Genomic DNA, 20,403 nt, shown 5'->3' with positions numbered 1-20,403 from the left:
CCCCAGTATTCCTGTCAGTGCCATAACTAGACATTTTAGCGCTGTGCAAGAAACATGTGTGCATTGGCGCCCTCCCTCCCACATCATATTTAAAATAGGGCCAGTGCGCGCCGTTGGTGTGTGCCAAAAATATAGGGGTGTGGCTTCATGGGGAAGAAGTGTGGCCACAAAATAATACCAATTCATAATATGACACACAGTAGCGCCACTTACACATATTATGGCAGGCAGAGACCCCCTGTTACACATTCTGGCAGGCAGAGTCCCCCTTTTACACATTCCGGCAGGCAGAGTCCCCTTTTAACATTACGGCAGGATAGGTCCCCTTTTACACATTGTGGCAGGCAGAGTCCCCCTTTTACACATTACGGCAGGCAGATTCCCCCTTTTACACATTACGGCAGGATAGGTCCCCCTTTTACATATTATGGCAGGCAGAGTCCCCCTTTTATGCAGTACATCAGGCAGAGTCCCCATTTTACACATTACTGCAGACAGATTCCCCTTACATCCCCCCCCCTGCCCTTAGAATGTAGTAGAGTGTAGTGTAGTATAGTGTAGTGTAGTGTAATATAGTGTAGAGTGTAGTGTCTGTGTAGGCACTTACGTGAGGTTTACGTTCTTCCTGCACTGTTGCTGGCTCCTGTACAGAACTGACTCCTCTGCAGAGTCTGTACACTTCACAGGCAGAGAGGGAGCGGGCCGCGTGAGTGCAGCAGCACAGGGGGGATATCCTGTCCAGCGCTGCTACTGACTTGGGGCTGCTGCGGGTGCCAGGCACAGGGGAGCGGGAGGGATATGCAGCCACGCAGGGTGTATGTAGAAGGTGTGCCCACAGGGCAAGTGCGCTGTGGGCAATGCACCTTCTGCACACACCTAGTTACGGCCCTGATTCCTGTCCTATGAGGAGGCCAAATTGAGCTGGATTTGAGGAATAAGCCGAAATGTTTAGTCCAATGACACTTTTAAAGTGATTGGACATTGATTTGTCATTTCGCATAGTGAGGTTTTCCCACCACTCCGCACTTCTAGAGCCATCTCCCGAGAGCAGCACGAGGCGGCACCTGATAGCGCGGGGCGCCCATTTGGCGCAATGGTGTCAAACCAGGGGGTTAATTAGAATTAGTTCCATCCTCTCCTGTCCAGTACTCTCCCCCTTCCCCCGCCCTCCAGATTGTGAAGAGTTGAAAATATTACTACTGGCTATTTTATAACATAGAAATACATTGGGGAGTAACACCTGGCGTCCCCCATCACACCAAGCTGTACCTGTACCAAGACATGAAGGACTATATATAGAGAAATCCAGAGGTCTTAGGGGGTAATTCAGAGTTGATCGCAGCAGCAAATTTGTTAGCAGTTGGGCAAAACCACGTGCACTGCAGGTGGGGCAGATATAACGTGCAGAGAGAGTTAGATTTGGGTGGGGTATATTGTTTCTGTGCAGGGTAAATACTGGCTGCTTTATTTTTACACTGCAAATTAGATTTCAGTTTGAACACACCCCACCCAAATCTAACTCTCTCTGCACATGTTACATCTGCCTCTCCCCCCTGCAGTGCACATGGGCCCTCATTCCGAGTTGTTCGCTCGCAAGCTGCTTTTAGCAGCTTTGCACACGCTAAGCCGCCGCCTACTGGGAGTGAATCTTAGCTTATCAAAATTGCGACCGACGGATTCGCAATATTGCGATTAGACCACTCTTAGCAGTTTATGAGTAGCTCCAGACTTACTCGGCATCTGCGATCAGTTCAGTGCTTGTCGTTCCTGGTTTGACGTCACAAACACACCCAGCGTTCGCCCAGACACTCCCCCGTTTCTCCAGCCACTCCTGCGTTTTTCCCAGAAACGGTAGCATTTTTTCGCACACACCCATAAAACGGACAGTTTCCGCCCAGAAACACCCACTTCCTGTCAATCACACTCCGATCACCAGAACGAAGAAAAAAACGTGAGTAAAATACCTAACTGCATAGCAAATTTACTTGGCGCAGTTGCAGTGCGGACATTGCGCATGCTCAGTTAGCGGAAAATCACTGCGATGCGAAGAAAAATACAGAGCAAACAACTCGGAATGACCCCCATGGTTTTGCCCAACTGTTAACAAATTTGCTGCTGCGATCAACTCTGAATTAGGCCCTTAGTTACATACATTTGCAAACGAATGATGAAGCCACCAGGCCCCGATAAGGCTCCTCTGATGCTGGTGGTCCGTAACTCTAGTTCTGGCCTGGGGTGCAGAACCCCACAAACCGGTTGGGACCAGTGTTTAGAGGGCATGCTGGTCTCTGTAGTGCTATTTGGAGATCCCAGGGGGTAATTTCAGGTAAGTTTGCTCTCAATTTGGATACATTTGCTCAGATGCCATTATCATGTGGCATTATGTTATATAACCTGGAAGGGTTATTATTATTATTATTATTATTATTAGTATCAGGGGCGAGTCTGGGGTGCGGTTCCTCCTGGATTGGTGGGGCTGGGCTGCTTTGGGGTAGCACACTGCGAGATCTTATTTAGCACCCCCTTAACACATTTATGAATCCTTCTGGTCTTTTAATTACACCTTCACTAGTATATACATTTTTGTATATAGATTTTTCTTTCCTTTTATTAACAAGTACAAACACTTTACCTTCTCACATTGTGCTGCCCTGGGGTAGCTGGCCTTTGCCGGTTTGCAAATGTATGTAACTAAGACCTCTGGAATTCTATTATATATATAGTCATTCATGTCTTGGCACAGGTACATCTTAGTGTGCTGGGGGGACACCAGGATTTAATGCCCAATGTATATCTAGCCTAGACTACCGCCTCCCTTTCACACACCTGAATTGTATTTTCTAACTGATATGAGCAACTTACATTCTGTTGTATTTTATAACATATACTGGCAGCTAGCAGGTTTTACTGACACATTATTTGTTTCCCCATTTGGCATGTTTTACTGACGCATTATTGTGCCACATCAGAGACGGTCCAACACTAAAAGAAAAAGCAGCATCTACAATAAAAATATGATATTGAGTTATAATTGATGGGTCCACAATATACAACTGAATGGTGCGATCATACCGTGCACTGTAGGGTATTTGACTTTTACTGACGGGTAGGAATGTGATACTTTTTTTTTTAACTAACCATTATTAAATTTCCTCTCCTCTACTTTCTTCTGTACTTTTCCTCCCCCCACCCTCCTGCCCTGTCTCTCTCCTCTGCCCTCCCTCCTCGTCAGAGCTCTGTGGGTGGATGAAGGAAATGGGAGAGACCCAATGCTTATGGATTCAGGATACAGAGACTGACTGAGTCATTCATTCCTGTACAGGGTGACAGACACAGGGAGGACTGGACAAGAGACTGGAGAAGCAGAACAGAGGGAAGAAGTTGCACAGAGAGACCATAGGAGACGGGAGAGAGAAAAAGAGACAGGGAAAGATAATCAGGGAGACAGAGGAAAGTTTAGTAAGTGGAAAGAGGGAGCCGCCTGGATACAGGGAGTATACAGCAGGGCAGAGACATAGGGGTCTGTGTGTGACTCACTCATTCCTCAGACAGCCAGGGGCAGACAGAGACAGCCCAGAGCACTGCGCCAGGAGCTAGGAAAGTGACTCATTCATTCCTGGGAAGAAAGCGAGGGAATGAGGAGAGGTGAGACCTCCAGAGCGCAGCTGGCACAGCTACCTGGTCACACAGCCCAACACGTGGCAGCAGAGGAAGGACCACTGACTGCCAAACGGCACTGGCCACAGACGGGCAGCCACCAGGCAAGCAGGGCATAAATAAAGAGACAGGTGAACATCAGACAGAGACAGGCAACCATCAGCCAGAAGACTGCCAGGGTCTACAGAGACAGACAGCCATCAGACAGAAGACTGCCAGTGTCTACAGAGACAGACAGCCATCAGCCAGAAGACTGCCAGTGTCTACAGAGACAGACAGCCCTCAGACAGAAGACTGCCAGGATCTACAGAGACAGACAGCCATCAGACAGTGTCTACAGAGACATAGACAAGAGCAGACCCCAGCCAGCCACAGTCACCTGGGAGCCACAGACAAGACCCAGGGACAAGATGGGTCTGAGGAGCCTGTTACAGCCACTTCTGGTGCTGCTACTGCTGGAGCTGAGTAAAGGAGACGCCACAGGTGAGAGGGGGGCATTACACCCACGGTTGGGGGTGGCAGAAGGGTAACAGCGGGTGCAGAATGTGTGATTGCAGAAAGTCACTGCCTGGGGGGGCATCAATTATCTGACACCAGGAAGGAGGAAAAAGAAAAAGTGTATGAGGGAAAGTGCTGTGTGTTGCAATGTGTGACATCATACTGGGGAACGGGGGAGGGGGGTGTGTGTGCAAGGTCAGGACGGGGCGGCTCAGTCTGATGCAATGGTGCCAGGGACCAGACACTCATCTAATGCAAAGAAAGACAATATTCCATTGTAATAGAGGGTCCGGGGTCCTAGAGGAAGATAATATTGTCTTACACTCCATAGGGAAGGGGTGGTAGGTACAAAATATGTAGGCAGCATACCTGTCACTCTGCTGCTGCCGGGGAACTACAAGTCCCAGCATGCAGTCATTATAAGTGATAGCTGGAGAGAAACAAGTTGCTGAAGTCTTTTATAGACCAAACTGGGAAGTGAGATGATGAGAAAATCTACATAAAGAGGAATATGCTTACCACGTGTCTACCGTGCATCTCATTTATATATGTAAGTAATATGTGATAACGCGCCAGCCAATCAGCTCCAATATGTAAATTGACAGTTAGGAGCTGATTGGCTGGTGCATCACCTTCCACTTATCACTGCGTTATCACTTCTCCAGGCTTAATACATCTGCCCCTATTTGTGTGTGTGTGACTGTGTGTGTGTGTATTATATGCATCTATCTCATAGTTGTGCATCTAATGGGTATTTATATTGTGTGCGCGTGTAATTACTATACATTAATCTATTTAATATATATCCCCTGTATCTCATGTCAGTGAATAGGAGGCTATTTGCAGTGCAGGGTATATCTGTTAGATGTTCTGCAGAGGAGAAATGCTCTGCAGAATTTGCCCTACTCCTTTTTGTGAATGAACAAGCTTCTGGCATGCTGCTGGGACAGTCCCGCCCCCGCTCACCTCTGATTGGATTGCGAGCGCTGATGTCATACACAAAGGAATGTTCCCTATAATAGCCCACAGGCCCCTCCCCCATGTACTTTCCTGCACCCCTCCCCCCTGCTCTGTCACTGATCACACTGCTGCCCCCAGGGGCTCATTCATTTTATTGCAATGTTTTATTTGTTGCTTTAGATGAGAGCAGGGGATACCACCAGCCGCCTCTGCCGTGCATTACCTGCCCATGGAAGCCATGTTCCACCTGTTATCCTGACCCACAGTATCCATTTATCTTGTAAGAGGCCTATTCATCATCCCTTAGAGTGCGTGAAAAGATTCTGCCTCCACCTCTCTACGGCGCTCTCTCCAGCACTGCTGTGTGCCCCCTCCTGCTGTGTGCCCCCTCTGGCACTGTGCCCCCTCCTGCTGTGTGCCCCCTCCTGCTGTGTGCCCCCTCTGGCACTGTGCCCCCTCCTGCTGTGTGCCCCCTCCTGCTGTGTGCCCCTCTAGCACTGTGCCCCCTCCTGCTGTGTGCCCCTCTAGCACTGTGCCCCCTCCTGCTGTGTGCCCCTCTAGCACTGTGCCCCCTCCTGCTGTGTGCCCCCTCCTGCTGTGTGCCTCCTCTGGCACTGTGCCCCCTCCTGCTGTGTGCCCCTCTAGCACTGTGCCCCCTCCTGCTGTGTGCCCCCTCTGGCACTGTGCCCCCTCCTGCTGTGTGCTCCCTCTGGCACTGTGCCCCCTCCTGCTGTGTGCCCCCTCTGGCACTGTGCCCCCTCCTGCTGTGTGCTCCCTCTGGCACTGTGCCCCCTCCTGCTGTGTGCCCCTCTAGCACTGTGCCCCTTCCTGCTGTGTGCTCCCTCTAGCACTGTGCCCCCTCCTGCTGTGTGCTCCCTCTGGCACTGTGCCCCCTCCTGCTGTGTGCTCCCTCTGGCACTGTGCCCCCTCCTGCTGTGTGCTCCTCTGGCACTGTGCCCCCTCCTGCTGTGTGCCCCCTCTGGCACTGTGCCCCCTCTGGCACTGTGCCCCTTCCTGCTGTGTGCCCCCTCTAGCACTGCGCCCCCACCAGCTGTGTGCCCCCTCTGGCACTGTGCCCCCTCCTGCTGTGTGCCCTTCTAGCACTGTGCCCCCTCTGGCACTGTGCCCCCTCTAGCACTGTGCCCCCTCCTGCTGTGTGCTCCCTCTGGCACTGTGCCCCCTCCTGCTGTGTGCCCCCTCTGGCACTGTGCCCCCTCCTGCTGTGTGCCCCCTCTAGCACTGCGCCCCCACCAGCTGTGTGCTCCCTCTGGCACTGTGCCCCCTCCTGCTGTGTGCTCCCTCTGGCACTGTGCCCCCTCCTGCTGTGTGCTCCCTCTGGCACTGTGCCCCCTCTAGCACTGCGCCCCCACCAGCTGTGTGCTCCCTCTGGCACTGTGCCCCCTCCTGCTGTGTGCTCCCTCTAGCACTGTGCCCCCTCCTGCTGTGTGCTCCCTCTGGCACTGTGCCCCCTCCTGCTGTGTGCCCCCTCTGGCACTGTGCCCCCTCCTGCTGTGTGCCCCCTCTAGCACTGTGCCCCCTCCTGCTGTGTGCTCCCTCTGGCACTGTGCCCCCTCCTGCTGTGTGCTCCCTCTGGCACTGTGCCCCCTCCTGCTGTGTGCCCCCTCTGGCACTGTGCCCCCTCCTGCTGTGTGTCCCCTCTAGCACTGCGCCCCCACCAGCTGTGTGCGCTCTCTCCAGTTATGTGTACCCTTTGACACTCCCCCCCCCCTCCCCCTCCTGCTGTGTGCCCTTTGCGGAACTGCACCCGCTCCAGTTGTGTGCCCCCACAACGCAATATTGAATTGTCTGGTAGATTAGTATCCGCTGCTGCAACTCGTGCCAGCCCAGATAGATAAATAGCATGAAGCTGTGCAGGCCCTGGCATTAGCCTATGATCTCCTGTTATCACACGGGGAACACAGGCTGCAAACAGTATCTCTTCCCACATGGCAGTGCATGCTGTAACTTGTAGTTCCACCACAGCCAGAGCCACAGCCTCTGCTGTATATAACACCCCTTCAGATTACAAAGCCGGGTAGCACCCGGTATTTTGTACATGGGTCCTACCCGGATGCGACCCGGCTGAGACCCCCTTTCAGACTGGCGGCTGAACCCGTGCAATAACCCAGGACTGCTAGTGTGTAAGCGGCATCGCCCTCTGCTTCTCCCACTTATTTTCTAGTTGTGCCACATTCATTCATGGCATAAGTGATTGTAAACGTAGCAAATGGATTCAGCTGGTGTGACTGTGATAGGAAGCGGTGGGAAGATCAGAGGCCGGAATTACAGCAGCCGGCAGGAGGAGAAAGACCCATGGACAACTGCAAAACCTGCATGAAGTCTCAGAAATATGCAGACGCCAGCCAGTACTGCGGCTCCAGACCGCGCGGCTCCTGGGAGGAATCCAGCTCTGTCTGATGTACAGCGTGCGGAGGTTACACTGAGATAACCATCATTATATACTACGGAGACCTCAGTCAGGGACCCGTGATATTTTATCTCTCTCCACTTTATCTCTCTCCAAGCTTTGATACACCTCCCCCCAAGTCTCTTAGAGATAGGAGAGAACCCTGATGAAGGGCAGATTTCCACCCGGACAATCCTGACCGCGATACAAGGGGGCAAATGCAAATCTGTCTTCCATGCAGGGAAATTACAGCTGCTTTATTCTGTACAGTATAACCCCCCCCCCACTGCACAGAATATGTGACGTCATTGAGCCTGATGAAGTCACAAGGCTGCAATATCCCGGCGCCTCCAGCGATCAGGAGTCCTATGCCAGTATCCGCCCGTATGCACGACCACACAGCCCCCGCGCTCTGCGTATGCGCAACTCAGAATAGGTCACATCTCTGGCTAAATGCCCACGGGGCACTTTTTGTACGTGTGAACGCTTGGCCAAAGGACCTATAAAGGCGGATCCGTGTACAGCGGGGGCGTGGCCTGTGCAGCTACCAGTGAGGGCAATTTTTGTGGTTATCCAGACAGAGCCCTGGTGGCCAAAAATACATCATGTCCTATAACGAAACTACACAGGGGCCTATGTGTTATTAGTGGAAGTGGGGGCCCTGACGGGAACATTCCTTATTGCAGCCCGTCCGGGTGATATGAACGTGACAGCGGGATCAGAACGGGGCGCAGGGATCTGATTGAGGGCCGGGGATCTAAATTGGGGAGCAGAGATCTGAATGGGGCATGGGGATCTGATTGAGGCAAAGTGATGTGATTGAAGCGTGGGGATCTGAGTGGGGCACAGGGATCTGATTTGGGGAGCAGAGATCTGAATGGGACGTGGGGATCTGAATGAGGCGTGGGGATCTGATTGAGGCATGGGGATCTGAGTGGGGCACAGGGCTCTGAATTGGTGAGCAGAGATATGAATGGGGCATAGGGATCTGATTGAGGCAAAGTGATGTGATTGAAGCGTGGGGATCTGAGTGGGCCACGGGGATCTGATTTGGGGAGCAGAGAGCCGAATGGGACGTGGCGATCTGAATGAGGCGTGGGGATCTGAATTGGGGAGCAGAGATATGAATAGGGTGTGGGGATCTGATTGAGGCATGGGGATCTGAGTGGGGCACAGGGATCTGAATTGGTGAGCAGAGATCTGAATGGGGCATAGGGATCTGACTTGAGGCGCAGGGATATGATTGAAGCGTTGGAATCTGAATGGAGCGCAGGGATCTGATTGAGGCGTGGGGATCTGAGTGCGGTACGGGGATCTGAATTGGGGAGCAGAGATCAGAATGGGGCGTGGGGATCTTATTGAGGCGCAGGAATCTAATTGAGGCGTGGGGATCTGAACGGAGCACAGGGATCTAATTGAGGCATGGGGATCTGAGTGGGGCACGGGGATGTGAATTGGGGAGCAGAGATCTGAATAGGGCGTGGGGATCTGATAGAAGCGTGGGGATCAGAGTGGGGCACGGGATCTGAATTGGGGAGCAGAGATCTGAATGGGGCGTGGAGATCTGATTGAGGCGCGGGGATCTGAGTGGGGTACATGATCTGGATATGTCTTTGCACTGCAATAGCTCTCTCCATTGGCTGCCTCTGGGATCATTTTCTGACTCCACTTCATATTTCCGCTGCCAGGGAATCTATATGTACAGGAGACTGGGCAGTGAAGGGTTACTCCACCCAAAATATGACAGTGCCAAAGAACTTCTATATTACACAGTACAGCCATGAATGCAGCGTAATAGCACACTGCACAGCCAGGACACATATTCTATACATATATACTGTATATACAGTGTCGTGGTGTTCTGCAGCGCGGTGTCACCCCCCCCCCCCCCCCCCCCCTCTCTGTCCCTGTCTGTCCCAGATTAGCTCATGACCTCACCAGTGCAGAATGAGACCTGAGTGAGTCAGCTAGGAGAGGGGGGTAAAGTGGAGGGGAGGGAGGGGGTGTGAGTGTGGGGTGTCCTCCCTCTCCCCTCCCCCTCCCCCCTCCCCTGTGAGTCACCAGACCAGTGAGTCCTCTGGATGGTATGTGAGTGTGTGTGAGTGGGTGTGAGGAGACAGACAGTGTGAGATTACACAGAGACTGCAGGGCACAAAGGAAGAGACCACACAGACTGCATGTCACAGAGCACCATGAGTATATGGGGGAGAGGGTCAGCAGTAGCTATATACTGTACACCGACAGTGAGTATATGGGGGAGAGGGTCAGCAGTAGCTATATACTGTACACTGACAGTGAGTATATGGGGGAGAGGGTCAGCAGTAGCTATATATACTGTACACTGACTGAGTATATGGGGGAGAGGGTCAGCAGTAGCTATATACTGTACACTGACAGTGAGTATATGGGGGAGAGGGTCAGCAGTAGCTATATACTGTACACTGACAGTGAGTATATGGGGGAGAGGGTCAGCAGTAGCTATATATACTGTACACCGACAGTGAGTATATGGGGGAGAGGGTCAGCAGTGTACACTGAACACTGACAGTGAGTATATGGGTGAGAGGGTCAGCAGTAGCTATACTGTACAATAACAGTGAATATATGGGGGAGAGGGTCAGCAGTAGCGATATACTGTACACTGACAGTGAGTATATGGGGGAGAGGGTCAGCAGTAGCTATATATACTGTACACCGACAGTGAGTATATGGGGGAGAGGGTCAGCAGTAGCTATATACTGTACACCGACAGTGAGTATATGGGGGAGAGGGTCAGCAGTAGTACACTGACAGTGAGTATATGGGGGAAAGAGCAGTAGCTATTTACTGTATACTGACTGAGTATATGGGGAAGAGGGTCAGTTGTAGCTATATACTGTACACTCACAATGAGTATATGGAGGAGAGGGTCAGCAGTAGTACACTGACAGTGAGTATATGGGGGAAAGAGCAGTAGCTATTTACTGTATACTGAGTATATGGAGGAGAGGGTCAGCAGTAGGTATATACTGTAAACTGCCAGTGAGTATATGGGGGAGAGGGTCAGCAGTAGGTATATACTGTAAACTGACAATGAGTATATGGAGGAGAGGGTCAGCAGTAGGTATATACTGTAAACTGACCGTGAGTATATGGAGGAGAGGGTCAGCAGTAGGTATATACTGTAAACTGACAGTGAGTATATGGGGGAGAGGGTCAGCAGTAGCTATATACTGTACACTGACAGTGAGTATATGGGGAGAGGGTCAGCAGTAGCTATATACTGTATACTGACAGTGAGTATATGGGGGAAAGAGTCAGCATTAGCTATATACTGTATCTTGACAGTGAGTATATGGGGGAAAGAGCAGTAGCTATTTACTGTATACTGACTGAGTATATGGGGAAGAGGGTCAGTTGTAGCTATATACTGTACACTCACAATGAGTATATGGAGGAGAGGGTCAGCAGTAGTACACTGACAGTGAGTATATGGGGGAAAGAGCAGTAGCTATTTACTGTATACTGACTGAGTATATGGGGGAGAGGGTCAGCAGTAGTACACTGACAGTGAGTATATGGGGGAAAGAGCAGTAGCTATTTACTGTATACTGACTGAGTATATGGGGGAGAAGGTTAGTTGTAGCTATATACTGTACACTCACAATGAGTATATGGAGGAGAGGGTCAGCAGTAGGTATATACTGTAAACTGACAGTGAGTATATGGGGGAAAGAGTCAGCATTAGCTATATACTGTAGCTTGACAGTGAGTATATGGGGGAGAGGGCCAGCAGTAGTACACTGACAGTGAGTATATGGGGGGAAGAGCAGTAGCTATTTACTGTACCCTGACAGTGAGTATATGGGGGAGAGGGTCAGCAGTAGCTATATACTGTATACTGACAGTGAGTAACAGTGAGTATATGGGGGAGAGGGTCAGCAGTGTACACTGAACACTGGCAGTGAGTATATGGGTGAGAGGGTCAGCAGTAGCTATACTGTACAATAACAGTGAATATATGGGGGAGAGGGCCAGCAGTAGCGATATACTGTACACTGACAGTGAGTATATGGGGGAGAGGGTCAGCAGTAGCTATATACTGTACACTGACAGTGAGTATATGGGGAGGGGGTCAGCAGTAGCTATATACTGTACACTGACAGTGAGTATATGGGGAGAGGGTCAGCAGTGTACACTAAACACTGACAGTGAGTATATGGGTGAGAGGGTCAGCAGTAGCTATACTGTACAATAACAGTGAATATATGGGGGAGAGGGTCAGTAGTAGCGATATACTGTACACTGACACTGAGTATATGGGGGAGAGGGTCAGCAGTAGCTATATACTGTACACTGACAGTGAGTATATGGGGAGAGGGTCAGCAGTAGCTATATACTGTAAACTGACAGTGAGTATATGGGGGAAAGAGTCAGCATTAGCTATATACTGTATCTTGACAGTGAGTATATGGGGGAGAGGGTCAGCAGTAGTACACTGACAGAGTATATTGGGGAAAGAGCAGTAGCTATTTACTGTATACTGACTGAGTATATGGGGGAGAAGGTCAGCAGTAGTACACTGACAGTGAGTATATGGGGGAAAGAGCAGTAGCTGTTTACTGTATATGAAGGAGAGGGTCAGTTGTAGCTATATACTGTACACTCACAATGAGTATATGGAGGAGAGGGTCAACAGTAGGTATATACTGTACCCTGACAGTGAGTATATGGGGGAGAGGGTCAGCAGTAGCTATATACTGTATACTGACAGTGAGTACATTGTATATGGGGGAAAGGGTGAGCAGTGTATAATGTACATTGACAGTGTGTATATGGGGGAGAGGTGCAGCAGTGTATACTGTACATGTGGGAATTATACATAGGTGCAGCAGTATATAAAGTACATGTGGCATTATACACAGGTGCAGCAGTATATACATGTGGGCATTTATTCACAGGTGCAGCGGTATATACATGTGGGCATTATACATAGGTGCAGCGGTATATACATGTGGGCATTATACACAGGTGCAGTGGTATATACATGTGGGCATTATACACAGGTGCAGCGGTATATACATGTGGGCATTATACACATGTGCAGCAGTATATACATTATACATGTGGGCATTATACACAGGTGCAGCAGTATATACATGTGGGCATTATACACAGGTGCAGCAGTATATACATGTGGGCATTATACACAGGTGCAGCGGTATATACATGTGGGCATTATACACAGGTGCAGCGGTATACACAGTTGCAGCAGAATATACATGTGGGCATTATACACAGGTGCAGCAGTATATACATGTGGGCATTATACACAGGTGCAGTGGTATACACAGGTGCAGCAGTATGTACATGTGGGCATTATACACAGGTGCAGCAGTATATACATGTGGGCATTATACACAGGTGCAGTATATACATGGGGGCATTATACACAGGTGCAGCAATATATACATGTGGGTGTTATACACAGGTGCAGCATTATATACATGTGGGCATTATACACAGGTGCAGCAGTATATACATGTGAGCATTATACACAGGTGCAGTGGTATATACATGTGGGCATTATACACAGGTGCAGCAGTATATACATCTGGGCATTATATACAGGTGCAGCGGTATATACATGTGGACATTATGCACAGGTGCACACAGGCGCAGCGGTATATACATGTGGACATTATGCACAGGTGCAGCGGTATATACATGTGGGCATTATACACAGGTGCAGCGGTATATACATGTGGGAATTATACACAGGTGCAGCGGTATATACATGTGGGAATTATACACAGGTGCAGCGGTATATACATGTGGGCATTATACACAGGTGCAGCGGTATATACATGTGGGAATTATACACAGGCACAGCAGTATATACATGTGGACATAATACACAGGTGCAGCAGTATATACATGTGGACATTATACACAGGTGCAGCAGTATATACATGTGGGCATTATACACAGGTGCAGCAGTATATACATGTGGGCATTATACACAGGTGCAGCAGTATATACATGTGGGCATTATACACAGGTGCAGCAGTATATACTGCTGGAAATTTGATGAGTTTTGATCACAGATGTGCAGAAAAGATAGGCGGGGCGGGGTGGTTGCGGGCACTGCCTCACCTGCCATAGACTTTTTACTCTAAAAATTATTACAATAATACAAAGAAGATATTTCTATCATATTCTTTGTATGGGTGTAGTATGGTATGCCGGCGCCGGAATCCCGACCGCCGGCATACCGACAGCTGGGTGAGCGCAAATGAGCCCCTTGCAGGCTCGCTGCGCTCGCCACGCTGTGGGCACGGTGGCACTCTAAGTGCGCCACACTATCTATTCTCCCTCCAGGGGGGTCGTGGACCTCCAAGATGGAGAAAATCTGTCGGTATACGGTAGGTCGGGATTCCGGCACCGGTATGGTGGTCGTCGGGAGCCCGGGCGCCGGCAACCTAAAGACCACCCTCTTTGTATTTTTCATATACTTTATACAGTCAAAACTCTAGTGCAAATGTTAGTAAAACAGGAAAGGCTCTGCCTCACCTGCCTCATTGCACGTCATTGGTCAGCAGTATATACTGTACACTGACAGAGGATATATCTGGAGATGGTCAGCGGTATATACTGTACTGTACAGAGTCACAATCCACCGCTACGTAGTAAATCCACAGGCTTGGAGGTGCTTATGACGGGAGGCATTTGTTTTTCCTGCTGTTGGGATCCCGGCTGTCAGGTTACCAACGCTGGAATCCATACACCTGGTGAAATACCGGCAGTCTGAATCCCCAGACGGGTGGTGGTTCACGCCACCGCCGGGCCCGAAGTGTGGCGAGCGCAGCGTTCCCGCAGTTGCCGCCGGTATTCCGTCTGGGGATCCCGGCGTTGGTCTCCTGACCGATGAGGTACCCACAGCCGGGATATGATACTTATGACACCAGGGGGCTTATGTAATGGCCTGCGAGCTTCAGCCAACTCGGTTTTGCCTTTTAAATGACTGTCGCTTTAAAATTATGGCCAGACTATTACATAAGGCCTCTATGATATGACAGCCCGTAGTTCACATATATGGTGTTTTATATCACGTCATTCCAGTCCTGCAATTACGATTTCAAGTGCAATCAGCTGTAATTAATCCTTAGCCAGCCAGTGACACCCAGAGACGGGCGCAGCGAGACTATTATGGCCCATATCCCAGGTATGACTCACAGGCAGACCTGAGAGTGACTGACACCTGACCTATCACATGACCACATGATAGCAGTCCAGAGTGCTGACCTGTCACGCCGTGTTCTCACGCTGACCTGACCCCTCTATATATAACAGGCGGCGGATTATTTCCAGCATCTGTCCTGTGACCTCATTATCCCAGACCGGCCTATGACATCATCGTGTAAACAAACAGGCTGTCAGCATAATATATATAACATGCAATATATCCACCGAAGGTCTGTTATTTATTATGTCTGATGATAACTCTGTATTACGTTTGCTGTTTGTTTCCAATAATGTTACCCGGATAGCAATTCTTTACTGCGGCCAGGGTGGTTTTCACGGATCTGCCTTATACGCTGTGGTACTTGAGGTTATAAGGGTATATCACGAGGCAGCCCGGTGTTGTCTTACAGATGGCGGAAGTCCAAAGTGCCTTGTGATACGGTCACCCTCTCTAATGCTGTCGGGTGTTGTTACGGCCCGTCAGCCGCAAGTGATCATCTCACCACTTATAAGTAATACAGTTCTAGGCGGTGAGGTCAGCACTCAAGCTGTGCATGGTGATGTCACCACTCAGCTACTTCTAGTGATGATGTCACCGCTCCACCACCAGTTACAGGTGGCAATGCTAGCAGGGTAACCCTGCCACATAATAACGATATAGATTCAGGGAAAAGGGGAGAAGGGAACACAATCCTCCGCACTGGACTCTAATTCAATTAGTAATACTAATAATAATCTAATATAATTCCCCAATTTTATTATTATAAATCAATTGACAATGATATGTGGGGGTGCCGCCATAGACAATAGACCAATAGACAGAGAAGCAGCCCTAGGATTGTATCACTATAATCACGATTCACTGTAATGCTATAAGACAGCAACCTAATAATTATACGATAAAGCCATACATGAGCCATAATTGCGGGATTTTGAGCAATAACTACTGAGTATCACTGTATGTAGAGTTGACATAACTTGGTTCCTTTCACACATGCGCAAATATGAACATGGAATAAAGCCTTAAACCTTAATGAGCAAGGACTGCTGATCACAGTATTATACCCCTCCTTCTAAATTGTAATCAATAAAGATACCTGAATGAATGAGGGTTTACATGAGCAGTTATTTACGTGTGGCCAGGCTCTGACTATAGTTGCACACAGTCAAGCAGTCAAGTATTATAAATTATATGGACACAATAAAGACACATAGTAGGATCTGTTATTTTTTTATTATTTTTGTGTAATGTTTGTAATTTTGTCTCATGATTTTTCACATTGTCAGGTATTTTATCCATATGGAATTAAAAGTTAAATTTTAAATACTCATTCTTCTTCTTATAGTGCGCCAACAAAGAGACAATCCTTTTCTTTCCATTGTTTCTCACATAATAACGATGTCTTGCTCCACCCTACAGAGACCACATGCGAGAAAGGACGAGTGTGGAGCGACGACCTCGGGAAGTGTAAAGACTGCAGTCTCTGCGAGACCTCCAGCAAGGATGACTTCTGTCAGAAATGTAAGTGACAGCACAGGATCTCCGTCAGAGAAACACATCTTCTGAGAGTGTTATAGCACGGGGCGGGGGTGATTCAGAAATGAGACGTCAGCCAGAGCTGTAGGGCCCGCGGTCATTATAGAGAGACTGTCCTGACCCTCTGGGAGTTTTATTAGGAGAGAGTTTGGATCCTGCAACAGCCGTAGCGCAGTACAATCACTGTATAATGCTTCTCCTCTCCTTCAGGTGATGCCACAGGCGCAGCGTCTGACTTCCCGTGGCTGATAGTGGGGTGCGCTTCCGGCGTGGCCTTCCTCGTCCTCACGGTCGCCCTGAGTCTCACCATTTTCGTGACCCGCTTACGCAGGAAAAACAAGTTTACCAGTGAGTATCAGAACTGTCCTATAGCTAGAACCTTGAAGGGTATACTAGCTTGGGTCAAAAAGGTGAAATAGCAGTTCTTAGCATGTCAGTTATTTCCAGCACAATTTTCAGTAACATCCATGTTCTTAATGATAATCTATGTATATATGGGGGATATTTCTGTTCACTATGAATTTGGGAATCTCTAGACCAGGCATTCCCAACCGCGGTCCTCAAGGCACACCAACAGTGCAGGTTTTAGTTATTTCCAGGCTTCAGCACAGATGGTTAAATAAAAATAACTGAGGTACTAATTAAGGCACCTGTGTTCAAGCCTGAATATCACTAAAACCTGCACTGTTAGTGTGCCTTGAGGACCGAGGTTGGGAATGCATGCTCTAGACCTTTCTCAAATGTAGGTAAAGCTTACGGCAAGGGGCTGGGACAGACACCAGGTTGACCTCTATTTTAATGTGCACGTCCTACTCTCTCTGCAGCCCCCATAGAAGAGACTGGAGCCCACTCTGCGGAGGCGCTGCTCATACACTGAAGGTGAGATGCTCTGCTTGGGGCACAATACGGCAGTAAGTTTGAATTCTGGTCTCTAGGGGGTGCTGTTTCCTACCTCATATAGAATAGATCAATGTATTTGTACACGGAATAGAACGCATTTAGGGGGTCATTCCGAGTTGATCGCTAGTTGCCGTTTGTCACTGCCGTGCAAACGCATAGTCCCCGCCCACGGGGAAGTGTATTTTCGCTTTGCAAGTGTGCGAACGCCTGTGCAGCGGAGCTCTGCAAAAACATTTTGTGCAGTTTCTGAGTAGCTCTGACCTTACTCAGCGCTTGCGATCACTTCAGTCTTTTTGGTCCCGGAATTGACGTCAGACACCCGCCCCGCAAACGCCCCGGACACGCCTGCGTTTTCCAAAACACTCCCAGAAAACGGTCAGTTGACACCCACAAACGCCCTCTTCCTGTCAATCTCCTTGCGATCGGCTGTGCGAACGGATTCTTCGTTAAATACATCGCACAGCAACGATCCGCTTTGTACCCGGACAACACGCCTGCGCTTTGCGGCGCATACACATGCACAGTTTTGCCGTTTTTTAACATGATCGCTGCGCTGCGACAATCGGCAGCTAGCGATCAACTCGGAATGACCCCCTATATTATGGTAGTGCACTAAGGTCTCTTACGGTATTGGAACTAAAACTTAATTTTTATTATAACTGCTAAAATAAAATGCAACAATATCAGCAGCGAAATACAAAGAAATAACAGGACTGTTAATTAATAAGTGATTAAAATACGCTGTGTATCAGTTTTACACTACACTTTGTAATATGCTGAGAGATATAATATGTACGTCCGACACACGTGTGTAGACGGACCGACGCTAATTTGCCGATTGTCTCTTTCTCCTAGATTGCTGTTGTTGGATCTTCCTACCCCCCTCTGAAAACAGGAAGGACGCTGCTACCTGAGCAATGTGTATATATATATATATGTATAGAAGGAGTGTATATATATGTATATATATATATATGTATCTATAATAATTCCTGCGCGGGACGCAGACTATGATGTCAGTGGTTTTTATGAACACCACGAAGGGCTTCCAAGCATTGCAGAGCAGTGTCTTACCTCCCCCCCCCCCCCCCCCCTTGTAAAGCAAGGGGTTAAACTCGCTTCCTGTGCCCTGTTTTTCATCCAGATTTTTTTCCCCACAAAAGTTTTTTCCTCCCCCTCATGGCAAGTCCGACCGCACTTTCTACAAGGACACCGCCGGTTCGCCAACACCAACGCTACACGACACATTCCACGCAACTCACTGAATGTAAGCTCTGTGGGCCAGGATACACCCTTCTTGTAGACCGCACTGTGCCTTATGGGGTTTGCAGGGGAAATAAACTGTGGACATGTTTTGCAGCTGTGTTTCCGTGTTCTTTGGGGACGGGAGAGGGATAATTTTGCTGGTATAATATAACAGAGGTGACCACTATCTTCCGTAACTGGTCACAGGTTCTCCAGTAGCATCCATCCACTGAAGTCCGGGTCTTCTTCCTCAGGCCAGGCGGTCTGGATGGAATACTGGATGCATGAGGACCCCTGCCTCATACTGGAAACCAGCACATGAGGTAATCCCGTCATAATGGGAACGAGCACATGAGGTAATCCCGTCATTAAGGGAACCAGCACATGAGGTCCCCCGTCATAATGGGAACCAGCACATGAGTTCCCCCGTCATAATGGGAACCAGCACATGAGGTCCCCCGTCATAATGGGAACCAGCACATGAGGTTCCCCCTTCATAATGGGAACCAGCACATGAGGTCCCCCCGTCATAATGGGAACCAGCACATGAGGTCCCACGTCATAATGGGAACCAGCACATGAGGTCCCACGTCATAATGGGAACCAGCACATGAGGTCCCACGTCATAATGGGAACCAACACATGAGGTAATCCCGTCATAATGGGAACCAGCACATGAGGTTCCCCCTTCATAATGGGAACCAGCACATGAGGTACCCCGTCATAATGGGAACCAGCACATGAGGTAATCCCGTCATAATGGGAACCAACACATGAGGTAATCCCGTCATCATGGGAACCAGCACATGAGGTTCCCCCTTCATAATGGGAACCAGCACATGAGGTAATCACGTCATAATGGGAACCAGCACGTGAGGTCCCCCGTCATAATGGGAACCAACACATGAGGTCCCCCCTTCATAATGGGAACCAGCACATGAGGTAATCCCGTCATAATGGGAACCAGCACATGAGGTCCCCCCGTCATGATGGGAACCAGCACATGAGGTTCCCCCGTAATAATGGGAACCAGCACATGAAGTCCCCCCGTCATAATGGGAACCAGCACATGAGTTCCCCCGTCATAATGGGAACCAGCACATGAGGTCCCCCGTCATAATGGGAACCAACACATGAGGTCCCACGTCATAATGGGAACCAGCACATGAGGTAATCCCGTCATAATGGGAACCTGCACATGAGGTAATCCCGTCATAATGGGAACCAGCACATGAGGTAATCCCGTCATAATGGGAACCAGCACATGAGGTTCCCCCTTCATAATGGGAACCAGCACATGAGGTAATCCCGTCATAATGGGAACCAACACATGAGGTAATCCCGTCATAATGGGAACCAGCACATGAGGTAATCCCGTCATAATGGGAACCAGCACATGAGGTAATCCCGTCATAATGGGAACCAGCACATGAGGTAATCCCGTCATAATGGGAACCAGCACATGAGGTTCCCCCGTCATAATGGGAACCAGCACATGAGGTAATCCCGTCATAATGGAAACCAGCACATGAGGTAATCCTGTCATAAAGGGAACCAGCACATGAGGTCCCCCCGTCATAATGGGAACCAACACATGAGGTAATCCTGTCATAATGGGAACCAGCACATGAGGTAATCCCGTCATAATGGGAACCAGCACATGAGGTTCCCCCGTCATAATGGGAACCAGCACATGAGGTTCCCTCGTCATAATGGGAACCAGCACAAGAGGTAATCCCGTCATAATGGGAACCAACACGTGAGGTCCCACGTCATAATGGGAACCAGCACGTGAGGTAATCCCGTCATAATGGGAACCAGCACATGAGGTTCCCCCGTCATAATGAGAACCAGCACATGAGGTTCTTCCGACATATTGGGAACCAGCACATGAGTTCCCCCATCATAATGGGAACCAGCACATGAGGTCCCCCGTCATAATGGGAAGCAGCACATGAGGTCCCCTGTCATAATG

General features: G+C 49.3%; 1 protein-coding gene across 2 annotated transcripts; it reads left to right on the top strand.

Moving 5' to 3' along the window:
- Positions 1-3,266: 3,266 nt before the first annotated feature.
- On the top strand, positions 3,267-18,542 carry TNFRSF12A (TNF receptor superfamily member 12A). Of its 2 annotated transcripts, none has more exons than XM_063935229.1 (5): positions 3,267-4,140; positions 16,167-16,268; positions 16,494-16,631; positions 17,108-17,162; positions 18,039-18,542. In XM_063935229.1, exons 1-4 carry the CDS (start codon positions 4,068-4,070, stop codon positions 17,158-17,160), a joined length of 366 nt encoding a protein of 121 aa, XP_063791299.1. In that variant the 5' UTR covers positions 3,267-4,067; the 3' UTR covers positions 17,161-17,162; positions 18,039-18,542. The 2 variants fall into 2 exon arrangements, with proteins under 2 accessions (XP_063791299.1, XP_063791300.1); XM_063935230.1 differs by lacking the exon at positions 3,267-4,140 and adding an exon at positions 9,660-9,765.
- Positions 18,543-20,403: the final 1,861 nt, after the last annotated feature.

The sequence above is a fragment of the Pseudophryne corroboree genome, chromosome 7 (genome assembly GCF_028390025.1).
Source record: "Pseudophryne corroboree isolate aPseCor3 chromosome 7, aPseCor3.hap2, whole genome shotgun sequence".
Lineage (NCBI taxonomy): Eukaryota > Metazoa > Chordata > Amphibia > Anura > Myobatrachidae > Pseudophryne > Pseudophryne corroboree.
The sequence above is the reverse complement of the archived record's forward strand: the minus strand, read 5'-3'. Positions and strand labels throughout refer to the sequence as shown.